The sequence below is a fragment of the Microcebus murinus genome, chromosome 18 (genome assembly GCF_040939455.1).
Source record: "Microcebus murinus isolate Inina chromosome 18, M.murinus_Inina_mat1.0, whole genome shotgun sequence".
NCBI classification, from domain to species: Eukaryota; Metazoa; Chordata; class Mammalia; order Primates; family Cheirogaleidae; genus Microcebus; species Microcebus murinus.
In genome coordinates, this window is record NC_134121.1 from 31,246,799 (window position 1) to 31,271,134 (window position 24,336).

The 24,336-nt window shown below is 38.6% G+C and overlaps 1 protein-coding gene across 1 annotated transcript; it reads left to right on the forward strand.

The window, feature by feature from the left end:
• Positions 1–298: 298 nt before the first annotated feature.
• Positions 299–24,289, forward strand: SKA2 (spindle and kinetochore associated complex subunit 2). The gene is made up of 4 exons (XM_012768689.3): positions 299–422; positions 10,414–10,500; positions 15,918–16,094; positions 23,827–24,289. The coding sequence occupies exons 1-4, from the start codon at positions 390–392 to the stop codon at positions 23,893–23,895; spliced, it is 366 nt and encodes a 121-aa protein (XP_012624143.1). The 5' UTR covers positions 299–389; the 3' UTR covers positions 23,896–24,289.
• The last annotated feature ends 47 nt before the right edge of the window (positions 24,290–24,336 follow it).

Genomic DNA, 24,336 nt, shown 5'->3' on the forward strand with positions numbered 1-24,336 from the left:
CGCAGGAGAGGAAAGGTGTGTCACGTCCCCTATGCTGTCGGTGGAAGCTTTTGTGTAATTGGTTGGCTCTTCTTCCTATTTCACCAATCGCCAGTGCGTTTCTGCGGAGCTCTAACTATAAAATTTAAAGTAGGGAAGAGGAGGCAGCCAATGGAAAAAAAAATGTGTACAACAGCCAATCCTCCTGCGGCGTTTTGTGTCTCTGCCCAACAGGAAAATGTGTTTCATGAGGAGAGGCGTTACCTAGTCGCCAATGGGCGGGCGCCGGTGGAACCGAGGAGCCAATGAGTGCGAGTCTTTGAGTGACAGCTGTCCAATAGAGACCCTCAGTGCTAGTACGGCTAGCGGCTTAAGCGCCGCCGCGGTCTGAGGAATGTCAACTATTCAACATGGAGGCGGAGGTCGATAAGCTGGAACTGATGGTGAGTGCAAAGTAAAGGAGATCTACTAGGTAGTTTATTTTTCTCCAGTGGCCCCGAAGTTGGGGCGCAATTTGGAGTCGCTGGAAACTCTGGGCGGCAGAGGCTGGACCTGAGTCTGGTTCCCTCCTCCTGCACCAAAGGGAGCCGCCACTGCCTGGTGTCTAAACCGCCGCGGGGGAAGGGGTTACATCCGGGAAACTCGTGAGGGAAATGGCGGGAGATGCAGAGGGTGCGGGGCCTTTGGAATTCCTTGTTCCTCGCCCTCACCTTTCCATTCCTTAAGGAGCTGCACCTGGTGGTGACAGCGTTATGTGTTTCCACCAAAAAAAGATGTGACTGGAACGCTCTTTAAACGCCCCACGAATAGGAGAGGTCGTTCACACTCCCAGAAAGGGGGATGCTGCGTGGGGTGTAGAATAAACCGAGGGCGGCGGGAAGAAATCCCTTCAGGGCTGAACTGTTTGTTCAAGTTCTCAAAGACGGGCTGAGAAAGTCTGAAGAAGGATGCTAGACTTGCTCGCACAACTTCTTAGCAGCCAGGGAAGCCCCTAGACCCATTTCTGTTTGGCCCAGAGGTGGCAAACCTTGGGTGAGGGAGAGGTGTAAGCAATGGAGATCTGAACCAAGAGCTCCTTTCCTGGAGCGCGGGCAGTATTGGAACAGGGTAAGAACCCTGCTCTCTAGTTGCCCAGTTTCATTCATCTGTGAAAGTAGAAGGCGGGGGCGAAGACTAGGAAAGGACTCCCGTTGTTGCTGGCGTGTTTGGCCTGCACGAGGGCGCCAAGCTGGGAGGTTGTCCTTCTAGTTTTCTTTAAGATCTTTCCCTTTCTTGTCCTCTTTATTCCCATCCTCAGGTCCCTAGACTTCCAGCTTAGCTTGATCGCCCGCGCTTTTCCTTCTTAGTTGTCTTGTTCTGTGTTAATGAATTGGAGTACCTCTCATATACAAATTTGATTTGAAAACTTTCATTTGCTGTTAACATTTTGTATTTAAATTTTCTTTATGGAGGCGATGGGAGGATGGAGAGGGGTGGGGAGAATTGGTAGGGAAGAAGTAAAAATTTTCTTCAGATACCCAAACCTGTAATAATGAACTTTCTGTCAAAGTTTTATTTTTATCATTAACTGCCTTTTTTTTTTTTTTGGAGACAAGAGTCTCACTTTGTTGTCCAGGCTAGAGTGAGTGCCATGGCGTCAGCCTAGATCACAGCAACCTCAAACTCCTGGGCTCAAGCAATACTCCTGCCTCAGCCTCCCGAGTAGCTGGGACTTCAGGCATGCGCCACCATGCCCGGCTAATTTTTTCTATATATATTAGTTGGCCAATTAATTTCTTTCTATTTATAGTAGAGACGGGATCTTGCTCTTGCTCAGGCTGATTTCGAACTCCTGACCTTGAGCAATGCACCTGCCTCCGCCTCCCAGAGTGCTAGGATTAGGGGCGTGAGCCACCTCACCCGGCCTAACTGCCTTTTAAAAAACAAACAAAATGCTAAGTATTGTATTAATAATTTGATTCTATCAGCAGGCATAAATGTTTAGTTTGTCATGCCCCTTTTCCATTCTGAATTCCTACCTCTAGATATAGATATTTCTGCTTAATTGTTAGATGTTATTACTGCTTTTAACAGGTTGTTGCTTTTTTTTTTTCAAGTTGACTGTTTAATGTTTAAGCTTTTTCTGGCCTTTGTAATAGAGTCAGCATTCCCACAGGACTTATTTAGATTGGACAAATTCTATTTTAAGGGAACAAGGATTAAGTAAACATCTTGAAAAAGGGAGGTTTTAGTTAATTATAGGCGGCCATACTTTTAAGCTTTTAGATATTTGAATGATGGGGTAGTTTTTAAATTCTTTTTGAAGAGAAGAAGAAAAGAAAGGAGTTTTTTTTCTTTTTTCCCCCTCCCTTTTTTTACCCAAGTTCACAGAGATAGTATAATATGCTGTTAGTCCTACTATATATATATATAACATATATGTGTATATATGTATGTATATATAACATATATGTGTATATATGTATATGTATATATATATAGTTTTTAAAGAAACTGGGGTCTCTGCTATGTTGCCCTGGTTGCTGGTCTTGAAATTCTGGCCTCCAGCTATCCTGTCACCTCAGTCTCCTCAGTAGTTGTATGACAGGTACAAACCACTGTGCCTGGCTTTTCTTTTCTTAAATTCCTTGCAATTAGTAGTAATTGTTTTTTTCTTTCAAGTTATTAGTTTGTTTCCATAATTATTAATATTAGGGTTTAATATTAGGACTTTCATCATGATTTTTAGTATTACTGCTGTGTATTGATTAGATAGTAGAAGACAGTACCTCTCTTTCAGATTTGTCATGTGATTGTAGAAAAAAATGTTATATCCATGAACCGGTTTAGTTTCTAACATTTTAAAGATAAATGATTTTCTTGGCAATCTTCTGATTTTCGGTTTTACATTACTTAAATAATTTGCCAATGAACTAGTATTGATTATTAATAGGTGAAAAGATTATGCATATTATTTAACTTTGAAAAGAACGTGCAGGGCCCCTCTGTCTCCTGTCTTGAGTTGTTGCATGGTACAGTTGGGTTATTTGCAGTACATCCTGGCAATTCCAGCCCTTTGGGTGGTGGATGTGGGAGGATTGCTTGAGACCAGGAGTTTGAGACCAGCCTGGGCAACATAGCAAGACTCTGTCTCTACCAAAAAATTTTGCGGGGTGTGGTGGTGAGCACCTATAGTGTCAGCCACTGGGGAGGCTGAGGCAGGAGGATTGCTTGAGCCAGAGAGTTCGAGGGTACAATAAGCTATGATCCAGTCACTGCAGTCCAGTTGCCCTTTCTCAAAAAAAAAAAAAGAAAGAAAGAGTTTATATCCTAATTTTGTAGATCACCTAATCCTCTTAATTTAAAAATTTTTCATATTTCTCTTGTTTGTTTTAACTTCCAATTCAGAAAGGCAAACATTTCTCTTTTAAACATTTGTCTTTAAAACTAGATACTTGGCTAGCAGAGTTAAATGTTCTATAATTTGAGTTATGTGGCCTAAGATTTGAGGCCAAGATTCTCTTGTTCTAGCTGTCCTGAATGAGTCCACTTCTTAGTAGGCTTAATCCTACTAAGTAGCTGAACTGAACCATTTAATGGGAGGTTGGTAAAAAGAATGAAAATGTATTTCTGCATCAATCAACATTACTAATGGGGGAATAAGCTCATTGTAGGGCAATCTTTGTTCTCTAATAAATTTTTTCTTCACTGATTAAGTGGTATTTGTCTAGTGCCTTCCTTTTGTGGTACCACTACTGATTGTACACAAAAGGTGATGCATTATGATACTATGGTACTATTTCTATTTTGGGGTTTATATCTGATTTTTGATTAACATTCTAAAAGGTTAGAATGTTAATTGGCTTGAAATTCCTGCTCCCTTGGTCATTATTTTCTCTTTGATATTTCTAAATTTGAAGGAAATGGAGATGCTTTCCTCCTATATTTAAGATATTTTAGGCGTTAACTGAAATTTTTAAATCTCCTTCTATAGTATTCATTTACTTTTTTTTTTTTGATATCACCATGATTTCACCCATAGTATTCATTTAGATGGAATTAATGTTGTTCTGTTTAGAGCACACTGATTCCCTCCCTGGCAGTCTCTTCCCTTGTTATAATAGCCCTCAGTAAACGCTTGAGATGAAAAACCATGAGATGGTAAGTGCTTTTTGTTTTTTTGTTATTGTAGATTCCAGAGTGATAGATTGAATATGCAGAGATTGAGAAACTTCTTATTTTACTTTTCATTTGTTTTCTTTGATATTCTTATTCAAAGGACTCATTATATATGGCAGTTAATCAATTGCCTTTGAGAAGGAGCTAATCAATATCTCTGCAGAGAACAGAAATATTTTTCACAACTTTGCCTTAGTAGTAATTATAACCAGTTTTGTTAATACTGATCCTAAGGTATTAACAATAAACATGTTAATTACCTCTAAGGCCTAGGACAACTTACAAAATTCTTTTTTACACCTATACATGTTTCTGTTTGAATGTTAATTGTGTTTTAGTTATCAAAAAACAATATCACTTTGATGTTTAAGTCTTATTCTTTCTTTTTAAACATTAATTTAACATAAATGTTTTCTGGTTTTGGATGTCTTCTGTCCAAAATGGCAACCCCACTTTAAATTCTTTTCACACTGAAGCTTCAAATGATGCAAGATGCTTTTGTGTTCCTTTCCTACTTGTTACTGCTAACGAATGCTCTGACTTTATTGCACTACTGTACTTTACAGCTAGCAGTGCAATAGTATTGTCAAAGCATCTGAAAGCAGGATGCACGCCAGAATTTTGATTCTTGCCTTATGTCTTTCTTTAGTATCTGTGAATAATTAATCACAACCTTTGTTGCTGAAAACTATAATTTTGTTACTAACAGTGTATCTTTTAGAAAGTCACGATTTGAAAAGAAAAACTAATTAAAAACTCACTATCGTATTGCGTTATGAAACATATTGAGAGAATACTTTTTATATCTAAGTTGTTACGGCTTTTCTGAATGAGTAGTATCTTTACAATTTGCTGTTTTCTGTTAAAATTTTGTATAGGTTCTGGTAAATCTTAGGTTTTATTTAATTGAGTTTTATGATGACCTGGGTAAGTGATGAAAACAATCTCTGCTGTATATTTCCTGTGGTAACTTGCCCCAAGCCTTAATCGGCACTAATTTTGTGTATTATATAGGAAATGTTTGAGTTTAAAACCTAAGAATCCTTGGTTTTTTATGTTTTTTGTTTGTTTTTTTGAGACAGAGTCTCACTCTGTCCCCTTGAGGTAGAGTACTCTGTCACCCGGCAGTAGAGTGCAGTGGTGTCATCTTAGATCACTGCCTTAGCCTCCCGAGTAGCTGGGACTACAGGTGTACACTACTACACCTGGCTAATTTTTCTATTTTTAGTAGAGACAGGGTCTCTGTTCTTGCTCAGTCTGGTCTTGAACTCCTGACCTCAAGTAGTCTTCCTGGCCTTAGCCTCCCAGAGTGCTAGGTTTACAGGTGTGAGCCACCTTGCCTGGCCTGTTTGTTTTTTGAGATAGAGTCTCACTTTATTGCCTGGGCTAGAGTGTAGCGGCATGGCATCATCATAGCTCACTGTAATCTCCAACTCCTGGACTTAAACCATCCTCCTCCGAAGCTGGGACTATAGGCGTGCCCCCACCATGCCAGATAATTTTTTGATTTTTTTGTAGAGACAGAGTCTTGCTATGTTGCTCAGGCTGGTTTTGTTACAGGTATATGCCACTGGAACTGGCAAAACTCACCAATTTTAAATGTACAATTTAATGAGTTTGGACAAATATATGTAGTCATGTAACCACCACAGCAAGGGGATATAGTAGAACATTTCCATCACCTTAAAAAGTTCCTTTATGGTCTGGTATGGTGGAGCTCTCCTATAGTCCCAGCTACTCTGGAGGCTGAGGCAGGAGGATCACTTGAGCCCAGGAGTCTAGCCTGGGCAACATAGTGAAACCCCCTAAGTTCCTTTCCTTTTGCAGTCAACCTCTTCTTCCCAAACTCCTTCGCAACTACTAATGTCTAGTTTTGCCTTCTAGAGTTTCATATAAATTGAATCATAGAGTATACAGCTTTTTGTGTCTGTCTTCTTGACTTAGCATAATGCTTTTGAGATTCATCCATTTTGTATGTATTAGTAACTAGACAATTTTAATTACTGAGTAGTATTCCACTATAGAATATCACAAATTGTTTATGCATTCACCGAACTGTGGACTTTGGATCATTTCCCGGTTTTGCTTATTATAAATAAAGTTGCTCTGAACATTGGAGTACCTCTTTGTGTGGACATGATGTTTTCATTTCTCTTGGGTAAATACTGAGGATGGGATTGCTGGGTAGCATGATAAATATCTGTGTGAAAAAAAATCTATGTTTGGCTGGGCATGGTGTCCAGGGCACGCCTGTAATCCTAGCACTCTGGGAGGGCAAGGTGGGAGGACTGCTTGAGCTCAGGAGTTTGAGACGAGCCTCACCAAGAGCAAGACCCCATCTTTACTAAAGAAATAGAAAGAAGTTAGCGGGGCAACTAAAAATAGACAAAATTAGCCGTGGTGTGGTGGCACATGCCTGTAGTCCCAGCTACTTGGGAGGCTGAGGCAGGAGGATCTATTGAGTCCAGGAGTTTGAGGTTGCTGTGAGCTAGGCTGATGCCACCGCACTCTAGCCTGGGCAACAGAGTAAGACTCTGTCTCAAAAAAAAAAAAGTATGTTTGATCTTGTAAGAAACTGCTACAATATTTTACAAAGGGGCTAAACTATAATATTTTTCATTCCCAAAGCTATGTTACTAGGGTTTGAGTTTGTCCACATCTTAATAAACACTTGGTATTATCACTCTTAAATTTTAGCCATTCTAATATATATGGATATTTCGTGGTGTCTCATTTGGTTTCAATTTGCATTTCCTTAATGGTGAATGATATGTTGGGAGTCGACTACCTCTCACCACCCTACCCAACAGAGAGACAGAGACACCGAGGATGCAAACACACAAGAGGAGTTTATTTTCTGGCTAGCCAGGGTCCAAGCCTTGAGCACCAACGCAGTGGCCACTCTGGTAGGCAAGGACCCCAACCGGGGTTACAGCGTGCCTTTTATCCCTATGGTGCATATGCTATGCAGTGGCTGATCACGCGTGGATCATGCATTGACCTTTAACATGATTGGTTGGCTGGTAGTCCCACTATACAGGGGTTCGAACAATGCAAAGTTGGCGCAAACAAGCAAGCAAGCAACAGTTTCCATGGCAAGCAAGCAACAGTTTCCAGAAGCCGGATGTTGGTTCCGGCTTCACTGGGGGTGTGGGCCTTGCAGGTATGCAATGTCTCGACTCCTCACAGATATTGAACATATTTTCATGTGCTGATTCGCAATTTGTATATTTTCTTTAGTGAAGTGTCTATAAACCTTTTGCCTATATTCAAATTGAGTTGTCTTTTTTTTTTTTTTTTGAGACAGAGTCTCGCTTGTTGCCCAGGCTAGAGTGAGTGCCGTGGCGTCAGCCTAGCTCACAGCAACCTCAAACTCCTGGGCTCAAGCAATCCTGCTGCCTCAGCCTCCCGAGTAGCTGGGACTACAGGCATGCGCCACCATGCCCGGCTAATTTTATATATATATTAGTTGGCCAATTAATTTCTTTCTATTTATAGTAGAGACGGGGTCTCGCTCTTGCTCAGGCTGGTTTCGAACTCCTGACCTCGAGCAATCCGCCCGCCTCGGCCTCCCAGAGTGCTAGGATTACAGGCGTGAGCCACCGCGCCCGGCTTGAGTTGTCTTTTTATTATTGTATTGTAAGAGCCCTTTTTTAAAAAATTGTCTCTCAGTCTGTTATTTAAAAATTTTTGATGGAGTTCAATTTATATATCTTATTCTTCTATAATATAGTATACTTTCTGTATTCTAGGAAATATTTGCCCAACCCAAAGTCATAAATATTTTCTTCTAAAAGATTTATAGTTTTTATATTTAGATCTCTGTCCATTACAAGTTACTTTTTGTATATGGTATAAATTAAGTGTGGTGGTCTTTTTTTTTTTTTTTTGAATACAGATATCCCACTGCTCTAGTATCATTTGTTGAAAAGAGTATCATTTCTTTTTTTTGGAGTCAGAGTCTTGCTTTGTTGCCCAAGCTAGAGTGAGTGCCATGGTGTCAGCCTAGCTCACAGCAACCTCAAACTCCTGGGCTCAAACAATCCTTCTGCCTCAGCCTCCCGAGTAGCTGGGACTACAGGCATGCGCCACCATGCCCGGCTAATTTTTTCTATATATATTAGTTGGCCAATTAATTTCTTTCTATTTATAGTAGAGATGGGGTCTCGCTCTTGCTCAGGCTGGTTTTGAACTCATGACCTTGAGCAATTCGCCCACCTCAGCCTCCTAGAGTGCTAGGATTACAGGCGTGAGCCACCACGCCCGGCCATTTCTTTTCTTCTTCTTTTTTATTTTTGACAAGAGTATCACCTCAAAAGTATCATTTCCCCATTGAATTATCTTTGCTCCTTTGAACAAATTAATTAAGAATGTACGTGGTTGCCCAGGCTGGTCTGGAACTCCTGGGCTCAAGTGATTTTCCTGCCTCAGCCTCCTGTGTAACTGGGACTACAGCCACGCACAACCAAACCTGGCTTGGGTTGATCTGTTTTTGAATTCTATTTTGTTCTATTATGTCATACCACACTATTGTAATGGCTGTAACTTTATACAGTAGTTATATATAGAAATTATAGTAAGTCTTGAAAAGCTTCAAATTTGTTCTTGTTTTCCAAAACTGTTTGATCATTTTGCATTTCCAAATAAGTTTTCTGTCAATTTCTACAAAAAAGCCTGCTGAGATTTTGGTTGGGATTATGTTGAATCTAAAGAACAATTTGGGGAGAAGTGATATCTTAACAATATTGAACATTCTGATACATGAACATTATATATCTCTCCATGTATTAGGTATTTTAAACTTTCTCTCAACTGTGTTTTACAGTTTTCAGTGTATAAATCTTGCTCTTAGAATTCTTTTACAGTCTGCTTAGTGTGATTTCTGCTGGTGCTCTGTATCATAAAAAGAGCAAGAACAGTTACCATATGTGTTCTAAGTACACTGAATTTCAGGAAAAAAGCAAGCAATATGTTAAGAAATGTCCTTAAAAGATGGCTGGTAGAATAAATACCAGAGGGAAGAAAGATACCTGAGATGTTAGATATAGACTCATGGACATCATTTTGGATTATTCAAACTGTTTCTCCTCTATCATATGTAGCTTTTCTTGTATAATTCATGATTCTTTTAGCCCTCTAATTTTGGAGGTACATATCTGTAGCTTTTCTATTAATGGAGTTGCAAATAAAGGTAACAATGAAAGTATTCCTGAAATAAATTTGTTCTGTCTTTTAACTTGAAACCACAGGTAGAAAAACCCTGCCTAATTTTTGAGAGTGTCAATGATGTTAGGGAATTCTTGAAGTCATTATTAGTTTTTTGTGTTAATATATGACAATAGCTACTTAGTATTTGAATTCTCACTCAAAATCTAAGAGGAAGGCATAGAGAAATGACTTTAAAAATATTAACTAGTTTTAAAATTTTTATTAGACCATAGGTATTATGGATAATGGATTTTTTAAAAATTTATTTTCTTATTTTTTTTTTATGTACCAATTCCTCAAAAAACACAAATTACTACCACTCATCTAATATGGAATAGGTAATGTTACCAGCTCTATAATTATTAAGGAAATGGAAGTAATAATGAATCCCTCCCACACACAAAAAAATGAAATCTTAAGGCCCAGATAGTTTCGCTAGAGAATTCTATCAAATGTTTAAATAAGAATTAACTCCAATTCTACACAACTTTACCCCAGAAAACAGAAGACGGCACACTTATTAATTCATTTGATGAAGCTGGTATTTCCCTGATATGAAAAACCAGACAAAAAAGAAAACTACAGAACAATATCCTTTGTGAATACAATTTCAAATATTCTTAATCAAATATTAGCAAATAGAATTCAGCAATATATGAAAATAATTACATACCATGACCAAGTGGTATTTATTCAGGAATGCAAGATTGGCTCAAAATTTGAAAAATCAATGAATTGATATAATCTACCATATTAATGGGCTAAAGAAGAAAAATGACATCATATCAATGGATGCATTTGATAAATTATACATCATTCTTCTTCCTTCCTTCCTTTCTCCCTCCCTCCTTCCCTTCTCTTTCCTTCCCTTCCCTCCTCCTTCCCTACTCCCTTTCCCTTTCCCTTCTAATGGATGTTTTATATACTTTTTTATTTCCACATTTCCAAATGAATATATATCATATATTATTAAATTCTAATAAATATAAAGAGAAAAGAAAGAATAAAGTGTCATTTTTACTAGTAAGTCTTTTGATTTACAAAATGATGATTTGTGCTGGTCTTTAGTTCCAGAAAGCTGACTCTGATTTGGATTACATTCAGTACAGGCTGGAATATGAAATCAAGACTAATCATCCTGATTCAGCAGGCGAGGTAATCTGCAAATAACACCTTTCTTTTAAATCCCTTTTAACAGAATATTTTATAAAAAATTTTCTGATCGTATTTCTAATAGTAATAGATAAGAATTATTAAGTTTGTAGAATCTTAAAATCTTGTGTTGGAAGTTTGGTCATGGCATCCTGGAGAGATTATACCAATAATCAGTGAAAATTATTGCTACTTCCTTTTTAACCTTTAAAAAAAATCATGGAGGTTAGAGGTACAAGCTACTGAAATTCTAAGAGAGAATATAGCTACCTGTAAGGAAGTGGTTCTTCAATAAGTTTGAGGGGAGAAGTCCTGGCAGTCACAATATTCTCTGAGGAAGATGATGATATATTGTTAAATTGGTTTAATTATATGATATGGACAATGATTTTTACATAAAATTATATATTTAGTTATTCTAAATTTAGGTTGATTAGAAACATTAACTCTGTTTATATGCCACAAAATCTTAAGTATACATATGTCCATGGGGTAAAAGTAAACGATCTCCAAGCATTATTTGTTAATGTTAATTTACCACTTAAATCATTAATGTATTTTCATAGTAGTTTCCAGGAGACAAGAAATATCATATTTCATAGTTTTCAAAAAATTCCATACAATTAAAACATTTTTTTTGATTATGAAGAAGTATAAAGTAACATTTTATACAAAATTGGGAAAACTTCATGAATGTTCAGTTTTTACTATTTATTTCATAGAATGCCAGAATTCTATGGCAGTGTAGTGTGAACTGTTTTAGCTCCCTAACTAACTTGATTTTTTTCTTTGTCTTTCTGAATGAGGACAAACTAACCATTCTGGTCCACTGGTAACACCTAATGACTGACTGAAGGACTCATCTGAGTCAATATCTTTCAAGTACTACAGTGGAACATATTTAGTGCTCCAACTTTTCCTCTGTCTTCCATCTCTCATCTTTGTTCCAATTCAGTCATTTTTCTTTTCTACAGCTTTTAAAAAAAAGTTTTAATTGGCTCACGCCTGTAATCCTAGCACTCTGGGAGGCCGAGGCGGGCGGATTGCTCAAGGTCAGGAGTTCAAAACCAGCCTGAGCGAGACCCCGTCTCTACCATAAAAATAGAAAGAAATTAATTGGCCAACTAATATATATAATATAGAAAAAATCAGCCGGGCATGGTGGCTCGTGCCTGTAGTCCCAGCTACTCGGGAGGCTGAGGCAGGAGGATCGCTTGAGCCCAGGAGTCTGAGGTTGCTGTGAGCTAGGCTGACGCCACGGCACTCACTCTAGCCTAGGCAAGAAAGCGAGACTCTGTCTCAAAAAAAAAAAAAAAAAGTTTTATTCAGCTAAAGTTCATATACCATAAAATTTACCCTTTTAAAATATATGATTCAATGCTTTTTTAGTATATTCACAGTGTTGTACAGCCATCACCATAGTAAGTTTATGAACATTTTGATCACCTCAGAAAGAAACCCCATACCCATTAGTAGTTATTCCCTATTACCCTTCCTTGCTGCCCCACCAGCTTCTAGTAACCACAAATCTACTTTCTGTCTTTATAGATTTGCCATCTGAACATTTCACATAAATGGAATCATATAATATGTGGCCTTTTGTCTGGTTTCTTTCAATTAGCATAATATTCTCAAGGTTAATCTACATTGTAGCATGAATCAGCAGTGGTGTGATCATCGCTTACCTAGCCTCCAACCACTGGGCTCAAGCAATCCTCCTGTCTCAGCCTGCCAAGTAGCTGGTACGACCTCCTAATTAAAAAAATTTTTTTTAGAGATTCGGGGCAGGGGGCAATGTTACTCAGGCTAATCTTGAATTCCTAGCCTTATCCAATCCCCTTGCCTCAGCCTTCCTTCATTTCTTTCTTTCTTTCTTTCTTTCTTTCTTTCTTTCTTTCTTTCTTTCTTTCTTTCTTTCTTTCTTTCTTTCTTTCTTTCTTTCTTTCTTATTTAATTGGGACGGGGTCTCTAGCTCTGTCTCTCAGGCTAGAATACAGTAGTATCCTGATAGCTTACTGTAACCTCAAAGTCCTGGTCTTAAGTGATCTTCCTGCCTGAGCTTCCTGAGAAGCTGGGATTACAGGTGCGTGCTACCATGCCCAGCTAATTTGGGGTCTCGCTTTTGCTCAGGCTGGTCTTGAATTCCTGATTTCAAGTGATCCTCCTGCCTCGGCCTCCCAAAGTGCTAGGATTATAGGTGTGAGCAACCTCACCTGGTCCCTTCATTTCTTTTTATAACTGAACAATATTCCATTATATGGCTATTCCACATTCTTATCTATCCATCAGTTGATGGACATCTGGGTTGTTTCCACCTTTTGGCACTATGAATAATGCTCCTATGAACATTCATGTACAAGTTCTTATATGGACATGTTTTAATTTCTCTTGGGTATATATGGCCAGGAATGGACTTACTGGCCATATGGTAACTTGTTTAATATTTTAAGGAACCACCAAAATACTAATATGACCAAAGCAGGTCAACCATTTCACATTCTTAGTTTTTAAAAAAAATTATGACAAAATGTATATAATATAAAATTTACTATTTAAATCTTTTTTAAGTATGCAGTTCAGTGGCACTAAGTATATCACATTGTTGTCCAAGTATCATCACTATCCATCTTTAGAACTTTCTCATCTCTCTGAACCAAAACTCTGTACCCACTGAACTAAAACTCACCATTCTTTTTCTTCTCCAGCCCTTAGCAACCACCTTTCTACTTTCTGTCTCTATGAATGTAACTACTCTGGGTACCTAAAATAAGTAGAATCATATGATATTTGTCTTTTTGTGACTTCTTTGAATTAGCATAATGTTTGCTTATTTTACTTAGCAAAATGCTCTCAAGATTCATCCATATTGTAGCATTCAGAAATTTCTTCCAAGGGTGAATAATATTCAATTGTATGTACCACATTGTGTTTATCCCTTCATCTGTCAGTGGACATTTGGTTTGCTTCCACCTTTGGCTATTGTGAATGCTGCTGCTGTGACATTGGTGTACAAATATGTTTTGAGTACCTTTCACTTTTTTTTTTTTTTAGCTCTTCTTAACATTTTAAGACACTGCATGTTCCCTAAGTTTCATTTTCTTCCATGGCAACATCTCTTTTAGTGCTCTGTCCTTCTGCTCCAATCTGACCTGCTCTACAGGCCTTCTGCATGCATGGCTGTCTTTCTGGCATTTCTTTACCATCATTTTGGCCTTTGCCTTTATTTTATTCTTGTGTTAGATCATGTTTCACTCTGTCTTGGTTTATTTCCTTGATGTGGTGAAGCATATCCCTTAGAATTGCAGTCCCCAACTCCAGACCTGGACTGATACCAGTCCATAGCCTGTTAGGACTTAGGCTGCACAGCAGAAGGTGAGCAGAGGGCGAGTAAGTAAATCTTTATCTGTATTTACAGCTGCCCAATTGCTTGCATCACCGCCTGAGCTCTGCCTCTTGTCAGATCAGTGGTGGCATTAGATTCTCACAGGACTATGAACCCTAGAGTAAATTGCATTCAAGGGATCTAGGTTGGATGATGCACTCCTTCTGAGAATCTAATGCATGATGATCTGAGGTGGAGCTGAGGCAGTGATGTTAGTGCTGGGGAGCAGCTGCCAATACAGATTATGATTAGCAGAGAGGTTTGACTGCATAGAGACCATAGTAAATTAATTGTTGCAGACTCATCAAAACCCTATCAGTGGCTGGGCACCATGGCTTACTCCTGTAATCCTAGCACTTTGGGAGGCTGAGGCGGGAGGATGGCTCAAGGTCAAGAGTTCGAAACCAGCCTGAGCAAGAGTGAGACCCTGTCTCTACTAAAAATAGAAAGAAATTAATTGATCAACTAAAAATATATAGAAAAAATTAGTCAGGCATGGTGGCACATGCCTATAGTCCCAGCTACTCAGGAGGCTGAGGCAGAAGGATTGCTTAAGCCCAGGAGTTTGAGGTTGCTGTGAGCTAGGCTGATGCCATGGCACTCTAGCCCAGCAACAGAGTGAGACTCCGTCTCAAAAAAAGTTCATTTTAAGAAGACGGAATAGGAAGAAATTAAGGAAAGGAAAGGAGAGTGTCAAAAATATATGCTATATAGCAAGACCGACCTTTTGATTGTTTTAAATAATTTGTTAAAAGATACTAGTCTAATGGGGTGTTAAATTGAGGAAATATATTATTATAGGTTTTAGAAGCTTGGTAATAAATGGAGTGAGAAAAATGAAACTGATTTTGAAGTGACAACAGAATCAAGACAAGGGATTAATTTCCCCCCCATATAGGGAAGATCTGAAGTCAGAACAAAGGGAAATATTGAAAAGGTTATTGATATACAGAGAATTTCAGGTTGGTTCTGGAGGATATGGAGAGGAAATAGTAATAGGAGTGGTAGTGTTAGAAGTTAGTAAGGATGAGAATGTACATAGATGTTTTCATTTGGGAATGAGAAGCCAAGATGTTGGAGTTTCTAATTGATAGTTTCTGTCTTCTTAGCAAAGCAGTTGGTGAGCTCATGTGCCAAGAAGGAGTGGATGGGAATTGGAGGGAGTAGAGAAAGTTTAGAATAGCTGGGAACCATTAGGGAATGAAAAGAATTACTAAGTGGCATAGCTTAAAGTATCTTTTATGGAATAGTGGCTATTTATATTACAAAATGAATTTGAAAAACCAATGTAGTTTATAAATACATGTGAGTTGGCATGAATTTTATATTTTGTATGTATATAAATAAATTAGTATGTAAACATACTTTAGCACCATATAGTATGTTTAAGAATTTTGTAATAAGTGGTTTCAAGTTGTCTTATTATTTAAGAACAAATCAACATAGTGCCTTTAATCTTCTGCTGAATAGCATTTAAAGTTATATTTTAGAAATACTATGTAATTATTGTGAACTATGTATCCAATGTTATATATTTAAAGTAACTTTATTAGCTCTTGAGTCAGTAGCTTAGCTGAGTCAGTAGGATTGCTTGAGCCTAGGAGTTTGAGGTTGCTGTGAGCTAGGCTGACGCCATGGCACTTACTCTGGCCTGGGCAACAAAGTGAGGCTCTGTTTCAAAAAAAAAAAAAGATGGCAGGGATGAAAAGGCCCACTTTCTCTATACCTTCCCTCCATTTCCCATTTCCATCTCATTTAGTGTAAGAATCCTTGTAATTGTGAGCCCCTATCATTGAGATTTTTTTGTGTGTTGTTTCTGAATCTAGGCTATAAATTCCTTGAGAATAGGATCTAGGTCTTATACTCCTTTCTTCTCCACCTCCTATCCTCTGTCACACGATTGCATAATTAAATACTCAGCAGTGTTCAATTAAATGAATGGTAGACTATGTTGTATATATAATATTTTAATTCTTAAAAATAAGCTTAATTTTTCCTTTTCATAATTTAATGTATACTAACTTTCTTCCTGATATAGAAAAATCCAGTTACACTCTTAAAGGAATTGTCAGCGATAAAGTCTCGATATCAAACTTTGTATGCACGCTTTAAAGCAGTTGATGTTGAGCAGAAAGAGACTAAGAGCCGTATTTGTGCTACTGTGAATAAGACTATGAACATAATACAAAAACTACAAAAGCAAACAGACCTGGAGGTAATGCTTTCAATTGACAGGTTGGATTTGTATAGTTTTAGTTCTGAGTGTTGCTTTGAAAGATAAACCCCCAGTAACTTACATTTTGGAATTCAGCAGTCTATTTGAACTATTGATAGAAATGAGATTTTTCTTCATACCCTGAAGTATAATGGCTCTTATCTTCTTTTATATTAAAATAAGTATATGGACTTGACATGGTTAATGAAAGGTGTGCTGGGCCGGGCCTGCTGGCTCAGGGCTGTAATCCTAGCACTCTGGGAGGCTGAGGCTGGTGGATAGCTCTAGGTCAGGAGTTTGAAACCAGCTTGAGCAAGAGCGAGACCCCGTCTCTGCTAAAAATAGAAAGAAATTAATTGACCAACTAAAAATATATATAGAAAAAACTAGCCGGGCATGGTGGTGCATGCCTGTAGTTCCAGCTACTCGGGCGGCTGAGTCAGTAGGGTTGCTTGAGCCTAAGAGTTTGAGGTTGCTGTGAGCTAGGCTGATGCCATGGCACTTACTCTGGCCTGGGCAACAAAGTGAGACTCTGTATAAAAAAAAAAAAAAAAAAAGATGGCAGGGATGAAAAGGCCCACTTTCTCCATACCTTCCCTCCATTTCCCATTTCCATCTCATTTAGTGTAAGAATCTTTGTAATTGTGAGCCTCTATCATTGATATGTATATAACTCTTTAGATATGTTGGCATAGAAACAAATATAATGAGCTGCTAAACTAGCCACTAAGATTTTGAACACAAAACAGAAGGATTTGGCCGGGCGCTGTGGCTCACGCCTGTAATCCTAGCTCTTGGGAGGCCGAGGCGGGCGGATTGCTCAAGGTCAGGAGTTCAAAACCAGCCTGAGCAAGAGCGAGACCCCGTCTCTACTATAAATAGAAAGAAATTAATTGGCCAACTGATATATATATAAAAAAATTAGCCGGGCATGGTGGCGCATGCCTGTAGTCCCAGCTACCTGGGAGGCTGAGGCAGAAGGATCACTTGAGCCCAGGAGTTTGAGGTTGCTGTGAGCTAGGCTGACGCCACGGCACTCACTCTAGCCTGGGCAACAAAGTGAGACTCTGTCTCAAAAAAAAAAAAAACAGAAGGATTTGGCAGCATTTTCATTTACTATTAAGAAAAGGCTGGGACCTTAGAAAGAAAAGCTATATGAGATGGAGTCAAAGAGTAGAACTAGATTATCTGGATGAAGGATCGCCAATCTGTTTTATCTCAGGTACCAACTGCAAATGGTTGCTTAGAGTACTGTATTAAAGGAGCTATGTTTTTATTTGCCAACTCTGAACTAAATTATGGCATAAGATACTTTGAATTATGGGCTTGTAACTAGAGTAAATTTCACAGGTTGACTACCCAGGTCAATTTGTTCTTTTTTTTTTTTTTAACCTAGAACATTTGTTGACCCAGGTCAATTTGATAAAAAATTCTTTACATTGCAAATAGAGGAGGGGAAAAGAGAACAATATGTGGTTAAAACTATAAAATGATACCTTAGATGCATCTGTTCTGTTATGTCACAAGGAGATGAATGGTGGAGGAGGGAAGGGCAATTAAAAAGGGAATAGGTATGGCCAGGCGTGGTGGCTCACGCCTGTAATCCTAGCACTCTGGGAGGCTGAGGCGGGCAGATTGCTGAGGTCAGGAGTTGGAAACCAGCCTGAGCAGGAGCGAGACCCCATCTCTACTATAAATAGAAACAAATTAATTGGCTAACTAATATACATAGAAAAAATTAGCCGGGCATGGTGGCACATGCCTGTAGTCCCAGCTACTCGGGAGGCTGAGGCAGGAGGATCGCTTGAGCCCAGGAGTTTGAGGTTGCTGTGAGCTAGGCTGATGCCAGGGCACTCACTCTAGCCAGGGCAACAAAGTGAGACTCTGTCTCAAAAAAAAAAAAAAAAGAAAAAGAAAAAGGAATAGGTAGACAGAATTTAAAACAGTAATGGTGATGTCACATGGTAATAAATGCAGAAAATGTATATGATAAACTTTCATAAATATAACTCAAATCACATATTCTTCATTGTATGTGATCAAAGCCTGACAAAGAAGCACATAACCTTATTAATTTTTTCTTGAGACAGAGTCTCACTCTGTTACCTTGGGTAGAGTGCAGTGGCATCATTGTAGCTCACTGCACCTCAAACTCCTGGGCTCAAGTGATCTTGCCTCAGCCTCCATAGTAGCATGGGACTACAGGTGTGTGCCTGGCTAATTTTTGTATTTTTAGTAGAGATGGAGTTTCCCTCTTGCTCAGGCTGGTCTCGAACTCCTGAGCTCAAGTGATCCTCCCGCCTCAGCATCCCAGAGTGCTAGGATTATAGGTGTGAGCCATTGCGCCCGGCTCCACAAATCCTGAAGAGAGATTCAGTATAGTTCCAGGTGTACATATCGACATATCTGTATAGAAATCCATAAATTTATTGAAGCACAAAATAAAATTTATTTGGATAAATAAATTTGGATGAATGAACAAAGAGAAAAATGGCATTTTAATAGTTACTACAAATTGCCCTTGCTGGGTATAATAAATAGATGGTATATTTCTGTTTGCTACTACAGGTACATCAAAATAGCTATATAGTGATGGGGGATTTCAATCATCTGAATATCTTATAAAGGTCTTCATTAGTTACAAGAAGAAATATCTGGCTGGGCCTATAAACCCAGCACTTTGGGAGGCCAAAGTAAGAAGACTGCTTGAGCCCAGGAGTTCAAGGCTGTAGTGAGCTATGATTATGCCACTATACTTCAGCCTGGGTCACAGAAACCCTGTCTTTCAAAAAAAAAAAATCTGAAATGAGCAATAATTTTGTTCAGGTTTCAGGCAGAAAGCTAAGGGAGCTTTAACTTTGGATCAGGTTAAGGAGAAATGATTGAAAATTAGGTTATAAAACTTGAAAAAGGAGGTCATATTTTAGAATCAGTGATGGTCAAGTGGGGAAATGCTATAATAGGTCTTGAATCTACTACTTTAATGAGAGTAGTGGAAAGTTCAGAGAAAATACAGGTATGATGCTCCATCTTCTCAGAGATGTTTAAGATTAAAAGTTATTATTAAAGCTGGGCACTGTGGTTTATGCCTATAATCCTATCACTCTGGGAGGCTGAGATGGGAGGATTGCTTGAGCTCAGCAGTTTGAGACCAGCCTGAGAAAGAGTGAGACTCCTGTCTCTACTAAAAATAAAAAATTAGCTGGTGGCTTGGGCCTGTAGTTTGAGCTTCTCAGGAGACTGAAGCAGCAGGATCACTTGAGCCCAGGAGTTTGAGGTTGCTGTGAGCTAGGCTGATGCCACTGCTCTCTAACTGGGGTAGCAGAGTGAGACTGTGTCTTCAAAAAAAGAAAAAGCGGGGAGAGGGAGGTTATTAAAATTTTTATGATCCAAATGTGAAAGAAAAAGAAATAACATCTGGCCGGGCGCGGTGGCTCACGCCTGTAATCCTAGCTCTCTGGGAGGCCGAGGCGGGTGGATTGCTCGAGGTCGGGAGTTCGAAACCAGCCTGAGCAAGAGCGAGACCCCGTCTCTACTATAAATAGAAAGAAACTAATTGGCCAACTAATATATATAGAAAAAAAAAATTAGCCGGGCATGGTGGCTCATGCCTGTAGTCCCAGCTACTTGGGAGGCTGAGACAGAAGGATCGCTTGAGCTCAGGAGTTTGAGGTTGCTGTGAGCTAGGCTGACGCCACGGCACTCACTCTAGCCTAGGCAACAAAGTGAGACTCTGTCTCAAAAAAAAAAAAAAAAAAAAAAAAAAAAAAAGAAATAACATCTGTAGAGCGTTGTATAACTAGAAATAGTTCTATGAGTACAAAGTTTAAAGGATATGCAAGGTAGAATTTGTAAAGGAATTTCAAATATTAAAAAGTGTTTATGAGTCATAGGGACAAACCTCTGAGCATAGTTAAGAAAATCAAAGGCTGGATTGAGCTGAGGCCTCTCCAATTTTCTAAAATAAACAAAAGGGCCTTTAAAATTATCTTGGGAGCATACAAGAACAAAAAAGGGGTAAGTCTGCTTAGGGCAAATGGTACTTTGTTTAGAGATAACAGAACACACAGCTGTTTAGGTATTATTTTGCTATAACCTTTATCAAAGAGAGTGGTTTTTTATTTGAAAGGGTTGAAAATGTATTCGATTGGATAATATTCAAAAAGAACATTTAAATTGATAATATTAAATAATAAATAGGGAACAGAAAAGGAGACGGGAGAAAGGAAATATTAATTTGCTCATCTTTCTTAGCTGAATTAAGACATTAAGGTTTAAATATACTTAATTATAAAAGTGACCACCAAAAGAAATATAAAGGAGACTAATTTATGTCAAAGCAAAAAAACAAAATCCCCCAACCAAAAATAATAAATAATAAATAAAAAAGGCATTAAAATGGAATGTGTGGTATTCCATTGATGCTCCAAAATATTTACATTAAAGAAGAAAAATTTCTACAAACTTTAGGTTGGTTAACTTGACCTTTAGTCCTGGATTTGTTGAGTGTTTATTAAACAGATGCTCTGACAGCTCTTGTACAGTGATCACAAGGAACAACATGGATTCATTGAGAACAAACACCTCTTGCCAGAATAATATCATTCCCTTTTTTTGAGGTAGAAAAAGGCAATTTTAACTGTTTGGGTTGCAGTAAGGCATTGGATTGCTTTTCTTTTTTTCTTTTCTTTCTTTCTTCTCTTTTCTTGAGATAAGGTCTTGGTCTGTCTTCTTGGGGTAGAATGCAGTGGTGACTTCATAGCTTCACCGCAACTTCAAACTCATGGGCCTGAGTGAGTTTTCTACCTCAGCCTCCCAAGTACCTGGGACTACAGATGTGTGCTACCACACTCAGCTAATTTTCCTACCACACCTAGCTAATTTTCCTATTTTTTGTAGGTATGGGGTCTTGCTTCTTACCCAGGCTGGTCTTTGAACTCTTGGCCTCAAGCAGTCCTCCTGCCTGGGCCTCCCAAAGTGCTAAGATTACAAATGTGAGCCACTGTGCCCAGCCTATGATTGCTTTTCATTTTGTCCATGTGAACATGTTGGGCAAATGTGAGTGATCAGTCAAATCAATTGCATGTAAGAATCACATAGGTTCTGGAACTGCTCTGGAGCTGGGTTGTCCGATTTATATAGGCCACATGTGGCTATATAAATGTATATTTATAGTATTAAATATACATTTAACATTAAATAAATGTTTAAAATTAAGTTCTTTAATTTATTTTTTAATTTTATTAATATTATTTTCCCGAGCTAGGGTGCCGTGGCAATCAGCCTAGCTCATGGTAACCTCAAACTCCTGGGCTCCAGTGCCTCCTACCTTGGCTTCCCAAGTAGCTGTGACTACAGGTGTGTGCAACCATGCCTGGGTAATTTTTTTAGTTGCCTGGCTAATTTTTTTCTATTTTTAGTAGGGATGGGGTATCACTCTTGCTGAGGCTGGTCTTGAACTCCTGACCTCATGTTATCCTCCTGCCTCGGCCTCCCAGAGTACTAGGATTATAGGTGTGAGCCACCATACCCAGCCTAAAATTAAGTTCTTTATCTACCCATTGGACAGTGCAGAGATAGCATATTTTCAGCATGATGGAAAGTTTATTGGACAGCACTGCCCTAGAGATTCTGATTCTGTAGGTCTGGGGTGTTCTAGATTTGGCAGTCTCTCTAGAGATGACCTATATAGTTAGGCAGATTTATAACTACTTGAGTGATACTTTAGGTTGTACCTCCTATTAATTCCCCATGTAACCCTTTGTTTCAGCCAGCCTGTTATTAGTGCTCTGTGAAAGTCCCTTACAACTTCCCATCAGCTTCCCTTCTTTCTTTTGCTTTTGCTCCTACCTTCTTTTTGTAGATACTGTGGCTGGTTGTTTTCTCAGCATCTGTTCTCCTTTCCTGACTACTGGAATACAGTCATGCCCTGCATAACAATTTTTTTTTGTTTGTTTTGTTTTGTTTGAGACAGAGTCTCACTTTGTCGCCCAGGCTAGCGTGAGTGCCGTGGCATCAGCCTAGCTCACAGGAACCTCAAACTCCTGGGCTCAAGCAATCCTACTGCCTCAGCCTCCCAAGTAGCTGGGACTACAGGCATGCAGCACCATGCCCAGCTAACTTTTTCTATATATATATATATTAGTTGGCCAATTAATTTCTTTCTATTTTTAGTAGAGACGGGGTCTTGCTCAGGCTGGTTTTGAACTCCTGACCTCAAGCAATCTGCCTGCCTCAGCCTCCCAGAGTGCTAGGATTACAGGCGTGAGCCACCACGCCCGGCCCATAACAAAGTTTTTGGTCAAGGATACAATGGTGTTCCCTTAATGTTATTGTACCATATTTTTAATGTGCCTTTTCTATGTTTAGATACACAAATACATAATCATTGTGTTACATTTGCCTACAGTACTCAATACAGTAATATGCTGTATAGCTTTGTAGCTCAGGAGCAATAGGCTATCCCATATAGTAGGTATGCTTGTTGTTAAGCAATGTGTGACTTGACTGCACTTTCTTGCTATGACTGTTGTCTCTCACAGGCATGTGCCTGGGGTGAATCTGGCCCCATCCTCAGCTTCAGGGGTTTCTCTGATTGTCAAGGGGAATGGATTTTCCTTTAACTAACACTGGTTCAGGAATGAGTTTGTAACCTAAATGACATGAGAGGAAGAAAAGTCTAGAAGTAGGTAACTAGGAAAAGTTTCCTCACTACTGAGAGAACCCTTGGAAGAGAAAGCATCTCTATTCTCCCCGACAGTGTGTGTAGCTGTGATACCTAACACTGTTAGAGCCATTTTGCTGTCAGCTTGAGGGTAAAAGCAGCATCAAGAATATCAGAGCTGTGAGATGAATAAAACCAAGTCCTCACATTGATAAGCTGCTGAATAAGTCAGCCCTGAAGTCTTTCCTTCTTCTGAACTTACTGTGCAATGATAATAAATTTTATTATTCATCAATTTTGAAATGTTTCTATTACTTGCAGCTAAAAGCATCTGAAGTCTTCAGAATTTAGCCCAAGTCTCTACTTCACTGAGAAAATTTTCAGTTTTTGTTCATATCTTTTTCAAAGTACAGTCAGCCTTCCATATCTATGAGTTCCACATCCATGGATCAAAAATATTCAGAAAATATTCTATATTATAACCTTATGGGACCACCATTGTATCCTTGACCAAAAATATTTAGATGGTTGCCTCTATACTGAAAATGTATACTTTTTTCCTTGTCAGTGTTCCCTAAACAATACAGAATAACAACTGTTTACATAGCATTTACATTGTAGTAGGTATTTAAGCAACCTAGAGATGATTTAAAGCATACAGGAGTATGTGCCTAGGTTATATGCAAATATGACACTATTTTATATAAAGGACTTGAGCACCTGTAGATTTTGGTAGCCTGGAGCCAATCCCCACAGATATTGAGGGACAACTGTACTTTTAGAATATGGCATCCAAACATGACTTCTTTGGTTCTGTTATAGTCCTTAAATTGTTTGACTTCTTGGTCTGTTTCTTCACCTTATTTATAATTGCAAATTTTTCAGAAATTCACACATCGCAGTACCTGTATATAGATAGCCAAATATCTATTTTTCCTTGCCTTCCTAAATTTGTGATTATATAGTATAAGCTTATGGAAACATTTATTGGTGTGACAGAGCTGAACTTAACTAATTTAACAGCCTTTAAAGGTTTTTGAAATAAAGATTTTGTCATTTGTTTTCTAGCTGACACCAGTGACTGAAGAAGAGAAAACTGCAGCAGAGCAATTAAAATCTCATATGCCAGACTTATGAAGAAATGGACTTCCAATAGGGAACTCTAATTGAGAAGAAATCAATTCCATGGCTTACATAGTTTTAGAAAATTGTTGCTGCCCACTACTTCTAAGTCCAAATGCCTGCTATTGAATAATTTCTTTCTAGATTGTTAATGATTCTCTACATGTGCACTCTAGGTTAAGTATAAGAAGTAATTGCTTGCAATAAACAGAAAGGAAAAATTAAATTCAAATTAAGAATTTGATGTACGTCCTTGGTCTCACACCTTCAATAATGCATTCTTTACACATCTCTTCTGGAAGGAAAATTGTAGAAAGCAGATCCCCATTATAGGAAAGCTGAATATAGCTGATACCATTTTGCCCTTTCAATAAGTCCATGGCTACAGCTCAACTCAAGTGGCAAGAAATGAAGGATGGGGTGTGGGTCTGACATCTTCACAGTCTGTGGGGCCCA

Coding starts and splice junctions, on each gene's coding strand:
- SKA2 (XM_012768689.3), top strand. CDS start 390: ATGGAGGCGGAGGTCGATAAGCTGGAACTGATG. Junction 423..10,413: donor TCGATAAGCTGGAACTGATG/GTGAGTGCAAAG, acceptor GCTGGTCTTTAG/TTCCAGAAAGCTGACTCTGA. Junction 10,501..15,917: donor ATCCTGATTCAGCAGGCGAG/GTAATCTGCAAA, acceptor TTCCTGATATAG/AAAAATCCAGTTACACTCTT.